This window comes from Poeciliopsis prolifica, unplaced genomic scaffold (assembly GCF_027474105.1).
Source record: "Poeciliopsis prolifica strain line A6 unplaced genomic scaffold, Auburn_PproV2 SCAFFOLD013, whole genome shotgun sequence".
NCBI classification, from domain to species: Eukaryota; Metazoa; Chordata; class Actinopteri; order Cyprinodontiformes; family Poeciliidae; genus Poeciliopsis; species Poeciliopsis prolifica.
In genome coordinates, this window is record NW_026562388.1 from 833,786 (window position 1) to 851,233 (window position 17,448).

The window sequence follows — 17,448 nt, forward strand, 5'->3', positions numbered from 1 at the left end:
CATGTCTTTATCTCACACACGAGTTTATACATATAGCCTGTTCCCTATTTCTATATGCTTAGAAGAAGTGCTTATTTAGGAGATAATTGATGTATGCATAAATTAAACATGCCACATGCCATACCCTGCTCTTCATTGGGGCTTGTATGGTCCAGATGCAGTCCACTGCCTGGTCCGGCTTCACTTTGTTCTCCTCCTCAACCTGGTGGGAGCGGATCACGCCGTTTCAACAACATTTCAACAAGGCAGTTAAAGATGCTTTACATTATATAAAACACAAAAATACAGTCACAGTCTTTGCAAAAAGATAATTCCTACAGTTATTTCTGCACTTTTAAGGCCCCCTGACTCATTGAATCTCCCCAGTGACATTATTATTATTCCACATGGGGTCTACAATACATCTTTGTGGCAGCCAAAGAGGTGGTACCAGCACCATTTAAGAGGCCATTGTGCTTTTCTCACGCTGACAGCAGCAGCACTGTCTTAGCCATGGCAAAGGAAAAAGTAGGGGGGGAAAAAAACCACCCAAAGGCTATTGACTGCTGGCAATGGAGCTTGTAACAAACAGCCAGCCTCTGCAATGCATATTAATGCGGTGATGCACAAGAAACGCAGTTCTCAGCAGTGCACAGTTGGCGAAGTTTCCAAATTATTTCTTGAGATTATTTCAAAAGAAAATGTCACAACCGTCTCAAGTGACTCATGTTGGCATCTTCATTTTGAAGATGCTTGCCGTTCTAATATCTCGTTTGTCATGTTTTCCAGCCTGTCCCTGTAGTCCGACACACCATCCGTTCCACCAATAAACACCCTAAAGTGGAGAGGACGCGCTCCGAGATTGACTGTAAGTGCGCACACACACACAAAGCCAAACTCCGCCCGCTCCGGGTCGTGCGTCTGTGACATCACCGGTTATTGTGACAGTCAGCCCAGTGAGTTTTCTGACAGTCATCCCCACTAATCTCATGGCAGCGCCTGGCATGTTTCCAAACCACTGTTTCTAGTAGTGTGTAGGGCTGGTTATTGTTCAGTCTCTCAACTCAACTTTCATTCTTTAGGTCACAGTTTGATTCTATGTCAAATCAATTCTGTTGAATAATCTCAATTTCCACAAGAGAAGGTCAATTGTTTACGTTTACATACTTTTGATTTAAATTTTAACGTAGATGCACTGATCCAATATCAAGATCTACTGATCTTGATATTGAAGAACATTATAAATCGGGTGTGACAATGTATATAATCGTCATATAATATATAATTTAATGTATAGACTGATAAAGTAATGCATACCACCACAGCTGTTAATATGGGCAGGAAAAATTAAAAATAAGTCGCACATAAAGTTATTAATAGGTACTTCAATTAAGTATTTGTAGGCTTCTCATTACTCAAAGTATTTCAAACATTATGGAACAGAATCAAATCGTGACCCAAAGAATCGAGATTGACTCTTAACAGTACCCAGTCATGATTGTGTTGGAGCTTGTCTGAAGGGTCACTTGTAGGATTCAGTTTCAGATACACCAAAGCGAGCTGGCGATCCAGTTTAATAGTGCCATCTTGACGTTTCCACACCCTTCAGGGAAGTTGTTGCATTGTTGTAGAAATTGTTGAGTCTCGATTGTCAGCAGGTCACAGCCATTGATCACGTCATGGGTGTTTGACAGCATTCATACCTTCTCTACCTGCAGTGCGATCATAGATCTGCTGTTTTATGTCATTGTCTGATTGTTATCTGACCTTCCCTCCTTCACAAAGCCAACAGTGGAACAGGCCTTGACCGTCCAGTCTCGAGTCCTAGTGACTCTGAGGGAAACAGGGGGGATGCAGGTTAGTGGCAGTGCAGTGAGACAGTGTGTTTCAGATTCCAAACTTGTACTACATTACAAAAAAATGACATACCAGAGCTTTAGGTTTCAAAATTCATGTGACACTAGATGAGTTTTCTGCATGGAGCGGTTGCCGATCGTGGCTGTAGCTTGATGAAAGATAAATGAGGCGGGTCTGTGACGTCTCTATTCTTGTCACACTGGCGAAGCTACTGTAAATTTAGAGATGACTAATAAGGTGCTGTCACTGAAGTTAAGTTTTTACTCGCATGTGAAAACCTGATCCCTCTGCTTCATCTGTAGCTTCGTTGGGTGTCGCCTCACTTCTGTGTTTTTAAAATACCTGCAGCTTTTCTACATAATCAGCCTCAAAGGGGGAAACATTTGAAAATCTTTGCTCCGAAGGTTAAATACAAAGTTCCTTTGTTAGCGGGAAGCTGATTATGTATTGGCAGGTATTGCAGAACTTTTTTTTCCCACCCAAGATAACATTGCATTTATTCTGGACCCAAATGCCGCCTCTCGTACTAGATTAGATGGTTGATGCAATGTGACCCAGAACCCAAACTAAGAGGATTTCTTTCGACATTTTTTTTTTTTTTTCAACATTTCCAATATGAACAAGTCCTCTTTGTTTTTAGATCCCAAACTACACTGCAAAAACAAAGCCTCTCCAAGTATTTTTTGGCCTACTTTCTAGTTCAAATGTCTTGAAAATAAGACAAAACTAACTTGCAAATAACATTCCATCAAGATATAGGAGCTTGGTTTAAGTCAATAATTTCTTAATATTGATAAAAGTACTACTTCCATTAGCAGATTATTTCCTTTTCAGGCTAATTTTCCTCCTAAAAGTAAATTTATCTGCCAGTGGAACATCCACTGCAATTTTAAGAAATTACTTTCTTCAAAAACCTCAGATATTTTGCTGTAAGGTTTCATCTGAGTCAGTTTTGTCTTATTTCAGGTTTCCTGAGATATTTGCTCTAGAAACTAGACCAAAACACTGAGAAAGATTTTGTGTTTTTGCAGTGGAAAGCTTTCGCCCACACAGCTGCATCTTGAATCACAAGAAGCATTTCAAACGTATTTCGATTTGCTCCTGGTTTTTCTTCTCTGTTTTTCATTATTTTCTCTGTGGTGTTTATCAAAGCGCCTGGTAATACTGTTGGTAATATTTGCATGCCTCGAGTGTTGAGCGCTGATGCCCTCTAGTGTTAAAGGGGAGAAAAAGGAAACCCAATTGAAGACGATGTTTTTCCATTCGCAGTTGACAAGGTCCAGTTTCAGGCGCCTCTTCTCCCAAAGGAAACTGAAGCTCATTCTGACATGGTAATAAATGCTAGTTGAAGTAAATATATTTTTTTATTTTTAAAAAATGATTACCATACTTGGTTATTCTTTTGGAAACATAAAGTAAAACCAAAACTTCTTCATACTCCTAACAAAATTAGCATAATACAGACAGGAATATTAGAAATTACTGCCATCGTCTAAATATATTGTTTAAAAAGTAACCTTTTGGGGGGGAGGAAAGTTTTTATCTAAAATTAAAGATCAGAATATGTCAGTAAGTATTTATAGTCAAAAGTTTTTGTTTGCAACAAGGCAGTAAAGTTGTTCTTATGACTGCTGAAAAACAGCTTTTTATATGTTTTTTTTTTGTATGTTTCCACTCCCTCCAAAGCGCTAAAATTATTTCTAGTCAGAAAAAACAAGTTGGCAAAATTAAGATGATTTCACTTCTAAATCATTGAGCGGTATGAATAATTTTGGCGTTAACCTTATGCATTTCAAAAACAAAGTCCTGTCTGAATGCATGCTTGCCTCTCCACAGGATGTGAATAAAGATAATGACTTCCCTTCCCCATGGAGCCCTTTTGCAGACGGAGGAATAACAACCAGGTACTCTATGGAAACAGTTGCCCTGGGAACTGCTCGTATTTACTCCCCGCCTCACTCACTACCTGGCTTTCATGATGTAATGCACCTTTTTGGACTAATTTGCATTAATGGATCAAACGCATGATTTTGTTTCTTGCTATATTTCGTCTCTACTAGATTGTCTCGGTTTTACAACGCTTCAGTCGCTGTGGTTTAATCACTCTCCCTGTCTGGAGTTCAGGATGCTGCGTCGGGCTTTTAAACTCCTTCTCACTTGTCCGTGCACTTTGACTTTTGGTTTATTTCCCCTTCACTTTTCTCTGTCCTCTTGTTGCCCGTCTCTCACCGTTGTTGTCCTGTGAAGGAGCCTTCTCAAAAGCGTTGAGGATGAATTGTTTCAACGGTAACACTAACAGCCGCTTCATGCTTCGCTCTGTCACTTCCCCGTCTCTCCCTGCATTTGCCTTAAACAGTCAACTCCCACTTTCATCCTTGTAGCATGTGATGGTGGAGTGCGTGATGCTGTGTCCCGTGTTGATATGGGAGTTTGCTGTTAGTTTAGGGTTACAGTGTCTTGCAAAAGTTCTCACATCATTATATTTTTTTTTCACATTTTGTCATGTTTCAAACACAAACTTCAAGAGTTTCAGAAAGTATTGCATCCTTGGAAAGTCACAGGGCAATTAAGCTGTTTAAAAATGTATAAATTGAAATCTGACAGAGTTTGAGTTTATATTCATTCCTTTTCAAATCAATATCTTTGGTTTATGCTGATAAGTCACACACAGGTGGACTGTTGCTTGATTAAAAAAACTCAATGGAGGCAAATTCACAGCACAGTAAACAATTAAAACAATACAATGAAAATTAAAAATCATGCATCTCCCTCAAGCAGGGTCTGTCGAAGTTTTTATTCATTTTCAGTTTGTGAATCAAGTCCTTTTGACTTAGCCACTCACACTCATGTCAAATTTGAGTATTTGCTTTTCCAAATACTCAAAAGATAATAATTGGCATAATGTGTACATACTGTATTAACTGATCATTTGTCTTGATGCATCACATAAAATGACCACACACCGAAAAGGTCCAAACACTTTTTCAGGGCAATCTCAAGTAAATGTTTTTCAATTTATTCAAAATTAGGATTATTGTCTTTAAATCGAGAATAATTTAGTGTAACGCCCTTGTTTTTTTCCCCTTCTTCTCCCTTTTGTGTAAAGAGTAGATTTAGGAGAAGTACGTTCAATCAGAGCCTATAGAGTTACCCACTTCACACTGATTCTTTTTTTATCAATCATCCACAGTGGACACATCGCCCATCTGGAAGATGCCTTTGAAGAAGTTGAGTTGTAAGTCGTGTGCATAAATATTTGCAAACATTCATGAGATAAACATAAATATCCGTATTGAACATCTTTTTGTCCAAAAATCAATTTCAGGTCAACACTTAAACCAGGCGTACCTCCTCCTCTGCCACCAAAGGTCAGACAGTATTTCTTCTGTCGTTCTCCTGTTTGTACTGTAACAAGACTCAAATGTTTTGCTGGAGTTTTTTTTTTGTTTGTTTGTTTGTTTCATTAGCCACGAATAAGCAGCCCGTCGGAGGAGCTAGGACTGAACGAGGAGAGGTCGCTGACAGTTCGTCGGTTCCCGAACTCAGAAAACGGCCCCAGCCAGGCCGTCCGCAGACAGAGCACACCGGAACAGAGCAACAAGGCGGAGCATTCACCGTCCGACTTCCTGTCAGCGAGTGTCAGCAGCCCTGGGGATTTATCTCACTCCTCTGATGTCGGTAAGGCTTTTTACTTTGTTACAGGGGATGACTTGCGTTTTGTGCTGTTGTTTTTTCTTCCCCATCACTAGTATTCTTGAATCCTTTTAGTCTCTAAATTCAAACTTCCTCTATTTTTACAAGCTCCAATCAAATGTGAATCTAAAGGTAAGGTAGACCAATGTGCTGTGATTGTGGGAATTAAACACTAAATTGCTTATTGATAATGACTGACAACTCCATGCTTATACCCTCGCTTCACTTGCCTCTTTGTGTGACAGATTATGATTCAGATGGAAGTGTGAATGGAGATGGTCCGACTCCAACACCACAGCACCGGAAGGAGAAAAAGGACTTCCCTGTGAGTTGAAAGATATTTTTGTGGAATAGTTCATCACAGCCTTTTAGCGCTGATCTGTAGTTTTATGACTAAAGACCACATTCGCTGCAGACTTTGGCTCGAACACAAATTTCTGAAAGTTAAAAATGTTGTTTTTTAGAACATATTAAAGAAATTGTGAAAAAGTTAATAATTGAAGACTGATGGTGTCGCACCCTAATCAGCTATTAAGTTGGAACCCCTGTAATGGTTTTCTGAGCCTCTAAATGGTCTCAGTGTGGGTCAGTGGGACAATCATTGGGAAGAGTGCTGACAGGAAGAGGGCAGAAGATGGTTATTTAAATATTTGAGCTTTTTCATGATTTCCTAAGTTTTGGAGCTGAACCTCTTGGAGGCACAGTGTACTGCAAATGTGGCTTTCAGACCCAACACTTTCATTTGAAAAACAGGCTTCTGGTTTGCAGCCCTTCGTTCTGGACTTGTGCAGAACATAAAAGGTCGTGTTCCCTGTAGAACAGAACCATTGGTTGGTAAATAGTCCTGCATCTCCTTCTGTTGTTGGCAGGTTGAGGTTTCAGTCTCATTAATCTTGGAGAAACGTCAAGTTTATGTAACGTCACTTTGACATATTTTCTCCAATTGTTGGTAACCGTCTTCACTCTAGTATGGTGCGTTTTTGTATTTATACAACTGTGGATTTTTGTGCTCTTCTCCTGACTGATACTTTCCCTTTTAGCCTCTCAAATAACTTATATAGCTTAATGAGGCCTATGTCAATAAAATGAGTACTAAGCCAGAAGAACTCAATTTCTGCTTCATCACATTTATAACTGTTGGCAGATGACAACACACAAAGACCAAAGGCCAAAAATAAATGAAAAGTATTCATTTACTGACAGGTGGAAATGATCTAAGCATGCTGTTCCAGCTTTGTTTTTTACTACTTACAGATTTGTCTTTTTTCAGTTGAATAGGACAGATGACAGATTATTTAAAGAGAGTCACAGAAATACGTGTGTGTGTTGTTTAAAAAAAAACAATATTAGATCAAGTGCCTCACATTTAGTTTTGGCATTTAGTCCTGCTGGTTGTGCTTCAAAACTATTCACATTGTAAATTTAACGCCTCGTTCGCTGAGACCAGAGCTAAATTATGGTTTAGCCTCGTCTTGACTTTGAGTCTCCAGCAGTTTTGTTATCTTATTGTTCTTGTTTTCTCTGCTCCTACTTAGAAACCAGCCATAAACGGTCTGCCACCCACTCCTAAAGTACTGGTGAGTCAATCATCTTCATTGTCCCTCACCGTCTCTGCTCAGCCGTTCCGGCCTGGTTTTGTGGACGCTGTTGTTAAACTCTCGTTGGAATTGCTGCCGCACATTCTGCAGATATTTGGGGTCCAAATAGCTTTCTGCTTTGTGGTTGGGCTCCACTCTGGCTCATTAATTCCTCGCTGACATTTTGGCGCTTCGCTGCAGCAGATGCTGCCTGTTTTCAGCTGGACAGTTTTCTGTTGCAGATGGGAGCCTGTTTCTCTAAAGTGTTCGATGGCTGCCCGTTGAAAATCAACTGTGCCACATCATGGATTCACCCAGACACCAAAGGTAAATACGATGCAGCGCAGTCTGCTGATTTCAGGAGTTTTATGCTTTAACTAAACTTTGTTGTTCGTGATTTAGATCAGTACCTCATCTTTGGAACAGAGGACGGCATCTACACGCTAAATCTTAACGAGCTGCATGAAGCAACAATGGAGCAGGTAACGTCAGCTAAAATCCACCTCTGAGGCATTGTTCGTTCAGTTTTTAAATTAAATTAGTCTCCTATTAACTTCTCAGTATTGACACTGTATTATTAGTAGTAATTATTCATATTATACCCAAACAAACTTCTGCTAAGTTGTTATCCTATTTTGCTTTGCATTATTTGATGGCTCTGTTTAGCAGGGTGTAAAACTGTGCTGATGTGATTTCCATGACTTGGGAAGTAGCAGAGTGTGCGATTAGGATCTAAATGTTTCCAGATGACTCTGTTCAAAACAAGTATCTGGAAGAAGTAGATGGAAACTCAATCTGGAGACGATCCACCAAGACGAGATGTTTTTCTGTTACAGCTTAGGGTTTTAACTGGACCATGTAATCACTTGTAAACACATTTATTTCTTTATTTCCTTAAAAAAACAATACCCAATGTTAACTTCAAATATTTAGCAATAAAGAATTTACTTTAATTCTGGCCTACTAAAAGTATTCATACCTTGTTTTGTCACAACCACAAACGTCAGCACTTGCTTTGTTTCTAATGGGATCTTGTGACAGATTATTTGTGGAAGGAAGTGCATACTGTTGGAGTTCATTCATTTTTGGCTCTGTGCTCCACCAGGTCCATTAACCAGTTTCAGGACTCGACCAGAACCACTGAGTGTAAATTACCTTGAGAAATAATGAGATTTGGTTAAATATAAAAACAGGCTTTAATGCAGAAAAATGATCAAATCTTGCAAGCCATACATGTCACCTTATGGATGGAACCAAGTGAGGCAAAGACTAGTGCGAGTTTAGCTTTTTATTATTTTCTGTAGTCTGCCCCCTCCCAGGGTTGATTTATGTATGACTGCCGTCAGTCATTCATAAATATGGTTGTGTAAGCTGTGGCGTGTGCCTGTCAGTAGATTAAAAGAGATTGAGAAAAAGATAAATACAGTGTATTTTTTTAAGAATGAAAATCTGAAACCTGATCAGCTCCTGGTTTGTCACCATATTTTGTATCCATGCTGAACAAATATGCTGTCACCATTTTCACTCTTATGTTTTTACCATAATGTTGTTTTTATTTATTTATTTTGCCAGAATGTTCCATTTTGGCCTCCAATGTGCAAAATACCTTCTTCCATATGTGTGGTGTTTTTCCTCCAAGTCTTATTTTTTATTATTTTATGCTCTGATGCTTTTAAAACTGATCAATATTATCTGGTTGAATGTGAATGTTGATATTTGTAAACAGATCCTTTTACCCAATTTAAATGAAGGTTTTATTATTATTTTGTGGCTAAATACAGATGCCACTCCATCTTGAAGATAGAGATGGAGATAGATTTGTGGATTGTATGTCTGTTAATTAATTCTCCACCCACACTGTGGCTCTCTGCCTCTCCGTCAAAGTTTGGCTGCTTCCCTAAAGGACGGCCATGTTTTTTGTTTTATACGTTTTAAGTTGTACTCTTTACATTGTGGGTGATGCATTAAACATTGTACATCATAAATGTCTATATTGTAATTGGTCTGTTCTCGTGAGAATTTCTTCTTGCTCTTCTCCTTTAGAGCTAATGCTAAACTCTGCACTTTTCATACTCATTTTTGTCTTTTTTTTTTTTTTTTGGCTAGCTCTTCCCAAGGAAGTGTACATGGCTGTATGTTATCAACAACAACCTGATGTCTTTGTCCGGTAAGCAGAGAACCCATCACTCCTACGTCCCTGCCCTCTGTTATAACCGTCCGCGTCCTTGTTCTGTGTTATCTCGCTGCACCTGAAGGCATCACAGTCACTCCGTATGCGTAGCCTTGAGATATCTGTTCCTGCTGTTTGCCATAAGGGTCACTTTTGCAGCTGCTATAGTACAGTAACACAGAGGTGACTCACATCCTTCCACCCTGTTGTTTTTGTGAAGAGTAAGTGTATTTAAGCACTTTTTGTTATTCTTTTACAATCTCACACCGTCAGTGCAATCAAGTCTTGCTTGTTTTTTGGGGGTTTTTTTTAGGATATGTTTGATGAGAAACCTTCAATGAGCTTTCATTTGAAACCAAACTGTCTTTCCTAAGAGCCGATCCTTTGCTCGGTTTAACAACGGAGGATGAGATTACATAGTGTTAGGTCTACTTGCGGTTTTACCTTTAGCAGTTTGCGCCTGGGTATACTTAACCTCTGTTCTCTTCTCCTCTTCCCTTGGACTCTGTCCATCCTCCTATCGCCTGGCTTGATTTGATATTCTACTAACTGGCTTCATCAGAAGGTAATCATGCTTCACATCATCATCAACATCATCAACACTGCTGGTTTTGCCCTCTGTTCACGTCTAACCTTCTTTATGTGTAAAGGCGGTTTGTTAGGATGATGAATAATTCATGTTTGAATTAAGTTTGTTTACTTCTTGTCATGTTTGGCTTTTAACAGATGGATTTTTTTTTGTCTGTGTGTGTTTTAGGAAGATCCTTCCAGCTGTACTCTCACAATCTGATTGGGCTGTTTGAGCAGCTGAAGAAGCCCGGCCTCGCAGCTCAGTTTCAGACGCACCGCTTCCCAGACAAGATTCTGCCCAGGTGAGACGGCCAGCCCTGCCGTTTCACCTTCACGGTGGCTGATGTAGAACTGGAAATTCCCTGATCTTCGTATTGTTTTTGTCACCCGACGTCCTGAAACTTTTGCTCGCCACAATGTTTAACGGTATTTCTTCGCAGGCGCTTCGCTCTGACAACCAAGATCCCCGACACAAAAGGTTGTCACAAATGCTGCATTGGTGAGTGACTGTTTCTTACCAACTCATCAATCAGTGTTTCTATTGATCACAACCATTTCCAAACAACTTTCTACTTTTCTGATTTCACTCGAGCATTTATAAGTATTTTGTTTATGAAAGGTCCTATGAAAACATGTCTTATCTAGCATAGCACCGTCTTTCTTTCAATATCGCAGTGAGAAACCCGTATACAGGCCACAAGTACTTGTGTGGAGCTCTTCAGGCTGGCATTGTCCTTCTGCAGTGGTACGAGCCCATGCAGAGGTTTATGCTCATCAAGGTCAGTTGCTATCTTCCTCCTGCAGTTAAAATATATCTGTCACTTTCATGTACACTTAAAAATAGCAATAATTTTTCATTATTTCAATCACGTAGCATGTGAACAGGTGTAAATATTCATCCTAGGACTTTGTATCGAGGCTTGACTCAACCGATTCTTCATCTGTGAAATGTCGGAAGGATTTCTAAGAACCAAACTAATCCTGAGTCCAACCCTGTGTTTTTTTGTTTGTTTGTTTTTTTTTTCTCTTCTGTAGCACTTTGAGTTCCCCGTTCCCAGTCCGCTCAAAGTGTTTGAGATGCTGGTGGTACCAGAACAAGAGTATCCGCTGGTGTGTGTCGCCATCAGCAAGGGCACGGAGCAGGGCCAGGTGGTCCACTTTGAGACCATCAACCTGAACTCTTGTTCCTCCTGGTTCACAGAGGGGACAAGTAAGTCAGATGTTACCTTTGGCTTGTTGTCTGCATTTTAAATCTGTATTTTTAGTGTGACAGTGCGCTAGGCTTAACACGCACAATTTCTGTCACACTACAATTGTATGAATCGGTGTTTGTTGAATTTTACTGTTCTGTTGGGACTCTGGGACAGGATTTCCACTACATTTCAGATATTAAAATATTTAGCATATACTATAAATAGTGTTACATTTCTATTTATTTCATTATTCTCTACTTTGGGCTGGGCAATAAATAAAATTTTTGGAAAATCTGGATTTTTTTTATTTTTATTTTTTTGCTGTCATTTTACAAGAATATAGTTGCAGTTACAGTGTCACCAGAATGAAGTTGTAATTTTATAACGACTGCGAACTGAAAAATATCAAAAAATTAAAATGAGGAACGTTGAGCATCTTGTGAAGTTATACTTTGATACAAGTTTTACAAAGGAAATCACTTTGGATTTCTTTATGATTCTAGAAGCCTTTTTTCCTCATTAAAATGAAAATTTTCTTTTAATTTTAATATAATCTGGTAAAGTTGCATCTGTATTCTGCTAATATTATGCATATTGTCTCATAATTAGACAAAAATTCCCATAGCCTGACTGACATTCTGTCATACATCTCACAAAAGAGACTAACTTATGATCAGATCTGGTATGAAAAGATCACCCAGCTCTATGACTTGCATAATTTTTTGTTGTTTTTATTTTCTAACTATGTTTGAAATTAAGTAATAAAGCAAACAAACTAAAATTTAATATTTATTTACTCTCCCATTTTGCCTTTTCAGCTGATCAGCAAGTGGATGCGATCCATGTCACACAGCTAGAGAGAGACACTGTGTTGGTGTGCTTGGACCGTGAGTGGCCTTACATTTCATAGTCACTTCGTTTTAATCGCCTTTCCCCCCCCAAAGATTAGATTCATATGTATGAAAGTAACAATAGCTTTCAAAAAATGTTTTTCCTAGAAAATGTAAAGATCGTCAATCTTCAGGGCAAACTGAAGTCCAACAAGAAACTGGCTTCTGAGCTCAGCTTTGACTTCTGCATCGGAGCTGTCGGTAAGATTTCAGCGTGCTTTCGCATCAGTGGAAACCAGTCACACGTGGCGGCCATATTGAATGTTGAGGTTGGTGAGAAATGCGTGGCGACTCACTGGATTTCAACTCCAGTCGCTGTTGCTTTTCTCGTCTTGGACCTTTAAAATTTTAGTTGAAACCCTCTTTTGGGTGTTTTTGTTGGGTTTTGTCATGTCTCCTATGTCTCGATGGCTTCCTCGAGTTACATCTGTTTATGAATGAAGTCGTGCTCGTTTATTGCAGTGTGCCTTCATGACAGCGTCCTGGCCTTCTGGAAGCATGGCATGCAGGGAAAGAGCTTCAAGTCCAATGAGGTAAGACACAATAAAACCACTCAGGCTGGGTGAAACCATTTAACAACCCATAAAGGTGGTAAAAGGCAGATTTAGCACGGTCGCTATAGTTTATCATCTTTTTTTCCTCTCCATTTACTAATATGAGGAACTATGAATCTTTCTTCTTAACAGTCCCAATTTCTAGCTCTTTTCTTAAAATGACGCTTCAGATAGAAATATTTTCAAAATCTGGCTTTCACCTGAAATCAAAGTCCAACAAATAGTTGCAAGACGGTTGGATGAAAACCTAAGGAGGGCATTGGTGAACAAAAATGCAGATTTTTCACAAAACTCAGTTTATCACTCTGCTCTATTAGGAACCTAAAACGAGCATTTTATTTCTGAATTCTGTCCCGTTCGCTGGAAAAAATGAACAAACATCTTTGTCTCAACATTTCTGCGTTGAAACCTGCCGTCGCCGATCCCTGGCCGTTTGCTCTCAGGTGGAGCCGGACAAAGTGTCTTTGTGTCCAGCCGAAGTAATGAATTTGTTCCCCTTTTCACGGTGCGAACCCGATCACGAGTCAAGCCAAACCGCACAATAAAAGTTCAAGAGATCACAGGGAGGTGAAGCGTCGTTTTTATGAAAGCGGATACGGCGGCGGGGGCCACCCGTAGGAACACCGCCAGTGTCGGAACGGGCCCTGGAGCAGTCAGCTGAAACGAAAAGGTCTTTTCTAAGTGTGTGCCCGGCCCAACTCTACAGCTCTCCCATAGAAAGGATTTTAAAAACATCAGCAGCCATGTAAAATTCATGTTTGCTCACAACCTGTCACACAACGGGGAGCGGCACTAAATAATTCAGCCTTTGTCTCGTTATGATTCTTCTCATAAGACATTAAAGTGGAATACTGGGGGGGTCAGGCCCTGCGATCCATGCCCGTCTCGGGTGGATGCTCCTCTGAACACTCAAGACCTTGTAGTTGTTTGAGACTTAAACAGATCAGGTCTCTCCTCGGGCCAAGGCTTTACACCTTGCAGGTGTCGCCCATCCACCATCTCACATTTGTCAAAAAGTATTCATGACATGTCAGCAACTGAGATGTTTGGGTGTTTTTTTTTGCTCTACACCTTGCAATAAAGCTTTGGAACCGGCGTATGACGTTTAACGTCTCGGGCAGTCGCTCGGCGCCATCTGTAAAGGCCACAGACCAAAACAGACTTCATCCCAGCGTTTTCATTGTGTTGCTGCAGTGAAGTTGTTTGGATATTGGATATCCGCGCTCCGCGGAGTCAGGGGCGTTTAGCTCAAGGTTGAGCCGATTTATGAATGCTGATTCAGGCCAGCTGTTCTCTCCCTCCTCGAGCGCTCAGTTTCCTGCAAATTAAGGTTTTATGACCGACTGACACAAGAAGTGATAATTCATGCTGTTACATGAGGCACACTATCCTCTATTAAAATTTTAAATTCAATATTTTGAATAATGTTAATATTACATAATTTGGAAGCTTCTTCAGTAGCTTCCAAAATATTTAATCAAATGTATTGCCTCTTTGGCGTTAAAAGGTTATTTTAAATATATTTACACTACTTCAGTTGCTATTTCTGTGTGTCAGATTGTCAATTAAAAATCCTGTCTTGTTTCATTTCCAGGTGACTCAGGAGATTTCTGATCCAAGCAGAGTCTTCCGCCTCTTGGGATCCGACAGGTCAGCTGACGCTGCAGAGCATGAATGTAGTTTAACGTTCAAATAATCCGAACCGATTAGGACAAATCTACCTGACGTGGTCAAGATGCATTTTTAGCAAATTGTTTTAAAATCATTTCCTTTTTGTCACCGTCTTCACACTTCGCTTCATTATTTCCATCAACTCAGTCTCCAGATTCTAACTTTCCCTTGGGTGTCTTTGGTTTCCGTTTATTTTCTGTGATTTGTGATTTAGCCTCTCTCTTCATATTTATTGCCTTTCTCTACAAAGGTCTGGCATTTCCCCCCTATTTTCTTGACGTTTTGAGTTTTTTCTGCGAGTTGATTTACACACGTAAATCATCTCGAGGCCTGATGCCTCAATAGTTCATCCGTTTTACTCGGCTCACAATCACAAAAAACAACTGAACTCTTAGCAGGCAAGATGGCAGGGTGAAGACGAAACCAGTTCTGCTGACAAACCGGAGGAGCTTGGTTGCGTCTGGCGATTGTATTCAAGCGCAGTCGAGGTTTAACGGTCCGTTGACCTTTTGTCTTGGTATCAAAATATCTTTTTATCTGCTCCAGCCAAAGCTTCAGAAACAGTGACCTTAATCCTCAGATGTCATCAGACAGTAGCCGTTTCCAGTTTAATAAGTAAACGAGTTGAATAACCAACTGCTGGCCTCGTCAGTCTACAAATCATTGCTTCATATTTGACTGTCGGGGGGGAAAAACGGCTTTTCACTATTACTGCGCAGCAAAGTCACTTTTGGGAAAGACGTTCCGAACTTTAGCAGCTAAAGTAAGTTGATTTAGTTTCCACCCCAATGCAGTGCGTGAAGGTGGATCTCTAAGGAGTGCCGCGGAGCTGCGGCTGGCGCCTAACGAAGGCCGTGGCACCAGAGTAAGTCTTCCGTCCGCTGCCCAACATCCCATGTTTTATTCACCGACGCGTGGGCACTGCCAGCCTGGTTTATGTGTCGCCACGGCTCTGTAATTTCATCTAATGGAACGGACAGTATAAGCTGCTCTCCTGTCACCACGAGACAGATTGTATCTGACGGCGCAGTGACCCCCATCCTGATCTGACATCATACAGTTGCTTAACATGCATGACTGTTGTCTGTACACTGACAGAGTGATACACTCGCCACGTCCTGCATGTCTAGTGTTAAGCTGGCAGAGCAGTTCGATTATCAGAATGCTTTTTTTGGAAGAAAGCCGTCAGATTCGTTCGTCTATCATTTTGTAGGTTTGTTTATTTTGTGATTTCATATGTCTAAACAAGTTTAGTTTCTGGTGTTTGGCCTTTGGTGATTCACCAGCCGCTTGCCTCATGAGGATGGAAACGCAACATTTGTGTCCTTCCTGTTACAGAGTGGAAACTTGAGGGATGAAAGAAACATTCAAGGGAAAAGAGGAAACGAGATGAAACTACCTAGTCACTGCCAACTTGTAGTAATTGTAATATAATTTGATTTAAAACAATTTACAAACATCAAGATCAATCAAGGCAATTCATATGACCAGAGATGCATTGATCAGAATTTTCATGTTGATTTCTGATGTGTAACTTTGACCTGTCAACTTTATTTTGTCTTTTTTTTCTTCTTTTGCTCTTTATTTTTCCTTCTAATTCATGTAAAGCTCTTTGAATTGCCTTGCCGCTGCAAATGTGCTATATAAATAGAATTGCCTTACCTTCAAAACATAAGAACACCGTTTAAAATACATTTTTGTCTTGTATCATGTTCATTATTTTAAAGCGGAACCTGTGTATTGATGAACGTTTGCATGGAAATACTTGAGATTATAACCAAGTGACTAATTTCCATCCTAGTCCCATTAGTAGGTTGATGCATTTGATGTTTAATAGTAATGAGAAAAAGCAGTCTTAGACTGCTGCACAAAAAACTCTTCAAAAGGGAGGTAAATGTTTGCAATGTGTCGTACATAAAGGTTCAGTCATTTTCCATTTATGTTGAATAACAGCAGTAAAAATAGTCATATGCTGTTAAGCTACGCTAAACAGGCTAATCATTGGAGTAGAAAAATTAGCCTGCAACAGATCAAAGTGTATTGTTTGGTTAAATAAATGGTTTTTGTTCAACTGAGCATTGTGATCTAAGGCTGCAGTGCTGCAACACTTCTTTATTTTCACGTCCCGTCTCTCTGCCTGTGTCTCCATCAGGGTGGTGGTTCTGGAGAGCCGGCCGACCGACAACCCGTCAGCTTTGAGCAACCTTTACATTTTAGCAGGTCACGAGAACAGTTACTGACCCACCGGCCAGACGACGGGTCAATCTTCGAAAAGCGAGTAGCGTTCCACAGTTCTTGGGAGATTTTTGGACCTTTTTAAAGAGACGCGGAAAACCGGGGAGCTTTTTGTTGACGATAAACCGCCGCTCAGCGCAAGACGAGCCTCTTCGACGTGGATTCACGCGTAGCCTTAACACCAGCAGGGACGATTCAGCGTAGCACACATCTCAACGCAAAGATCGCGGGAAAACTGCCCAGAGCTGGAAAGAAACAAACCGATCTCAGACGAACTTTGTTACAGCACCCAACAGTTTTCTCGAGCACTGTGACAAGTCGTCGCGAGGTATTACTGATGGAAGTGCCATTTAAAAATTCACACACGTTGCGATTGTATTAGAAACAGTGGGAGATGAAATCGTTTCTGTCTTGTTAACTTGTCACACATAATCATAGCTGGTGACAGACGCCAGAAGGCTCAGGAGGAGATTTTACAGTCAGAGCTAACGGGTCACTTTTATAGAAACCCTTGAGCCTTGTGGGTTATTTAAGCAATATTTATTAATCGCATCTTCATTCATTGGGAATGTCGGGTTTCCGGACTGTCAAAGAGTTTTACGCCGCATCAGGATTAACTACCTAGAGATCAGTTCCTGATTAGCTGTGGGTTATTTTTTATCTGATGTGTAATGTAGTTGCATCTCCTGCTCTGCTGCATTTTTTAGAACTTGGATAAAATGTACATGTTTTTTTTTTCTCTCCTTCACTCTTTTATAGACCTTTTACTTCTCTGTACTTGCACCATTTAAGCACTTTTGTACATTTTTTTTAATTTAAAACAAAATGACAAACTGAGGGACAGTGCTTGGTTTTATTAACATCTCTGCATTCCCTTTGCAAAATGTTTAATATGTACTTTTTGTAATAAAAAAAAAGCTTTTAACATAGTAAAGCAAGTTGTGGGTTTTCTTATTGTGACGGGAGATCTGAGGAGAAAACAAGTGAGCTTTTGTTTACATCATTTCCCCTTTTTAGGTAATCTCATCTAATTGGTCCCAGTGTGATGGAGCTGCATTT

The 17,448-nt window shown here is 40.1% G+C and overlaps 1 protein-coding gene across 8 annotated transcripts in view; it reads left to right on the forward strand.

Moving 5' to 3' along the window:
• map4k5 (mitogen-activated protein kinase kinase kinase kinase 5) overlaps positions 1–17,323 on the forward strand; it is a 35,943-nt gene extending 18,620 nt beyond the window's left edge. For 2 of the 8 annotated variants that reach the window (XM_055037985.1, XM_055037986.1), the window contains exons 14-36: positions 769–847; positions 1,765–1,836; positions 3,106–3,167; positions 3,673–3,740; positions 4,084–4,122; positions 5,027–5,071; positions 5,162–5,204; positions 5,304–5,514; positions 5,638–5,661; positions 5,775–5,854; positions 7,065–7,106; positions 7,349–7,433; positions 7,509–7,588; positions 9,213–9,273; positions 10,034–10,148; positions 10,287–10,345; positions 10,522–10,625; positions 10,882–11,056; positions 11,858–11,926; positions 12,038–12,130; positions 12,392–12,462; positions 14,078–14,133; positions 16,307–17,323. In XM_055037985.1, coding sequence (XP_054893960.1) covers positions 769–847; positions 1,765–1,836; positions 3,106–3,167; positions 3,673–3,740; positions 4,084–4,122; positions 5,027–5,071; positions 5,162–5,204; positions 5,304–5,514; positions 5,638–5,661; positions 5,775–5,854; positions 7,065–7,106; positions 7,349–7,433; positions 7,509–7,588; positions 9,213–9,273; positions 10,034–10,148; positions 10,287–10,345; positions 10,522–10,625; positions 10,882–11,056; positions 11,858–11,926; positions 12,038–12,130; positions 12,392–12,462; positions 14,078–14,133; positions 16,307–16,394 — 1,821 coding nt within the window. In that variant the 3' untranslated portion in view covers positions 16,395–17,323. The remainder of the gene's footprint in view (positions 1–768; positions 848–1,764; positions 1,837–3,105; positions 3,168–3,672; positions 3,741–4,083; positions 4,123–5,026; positions 5,072–5,161; positions 5,205–5,303; positions 5,515–5,637; positions 5,662–5,774; positions 5,855–7,064; positions 7,107–7,348; positions 7,434–7,508; positions 7,589–9,212; positions 9,274–10,033; positions 10,149–10,286; positions 10,346–10,521; positions 10,626–10,881; positions 11,057–11,857; positions 11,927–12,037; positions 12,131–12,391; positions 12,463–14,077; positions 14,134–16,306) is intronic. The other 6 variants (XM_055037987.1, XM_055037988.1, XM_055037990.1 and 3 more) reach the window with 6 other exon arrangements.
• Positions 17,324–17,448: the final 125 nt, after the last annotated feature.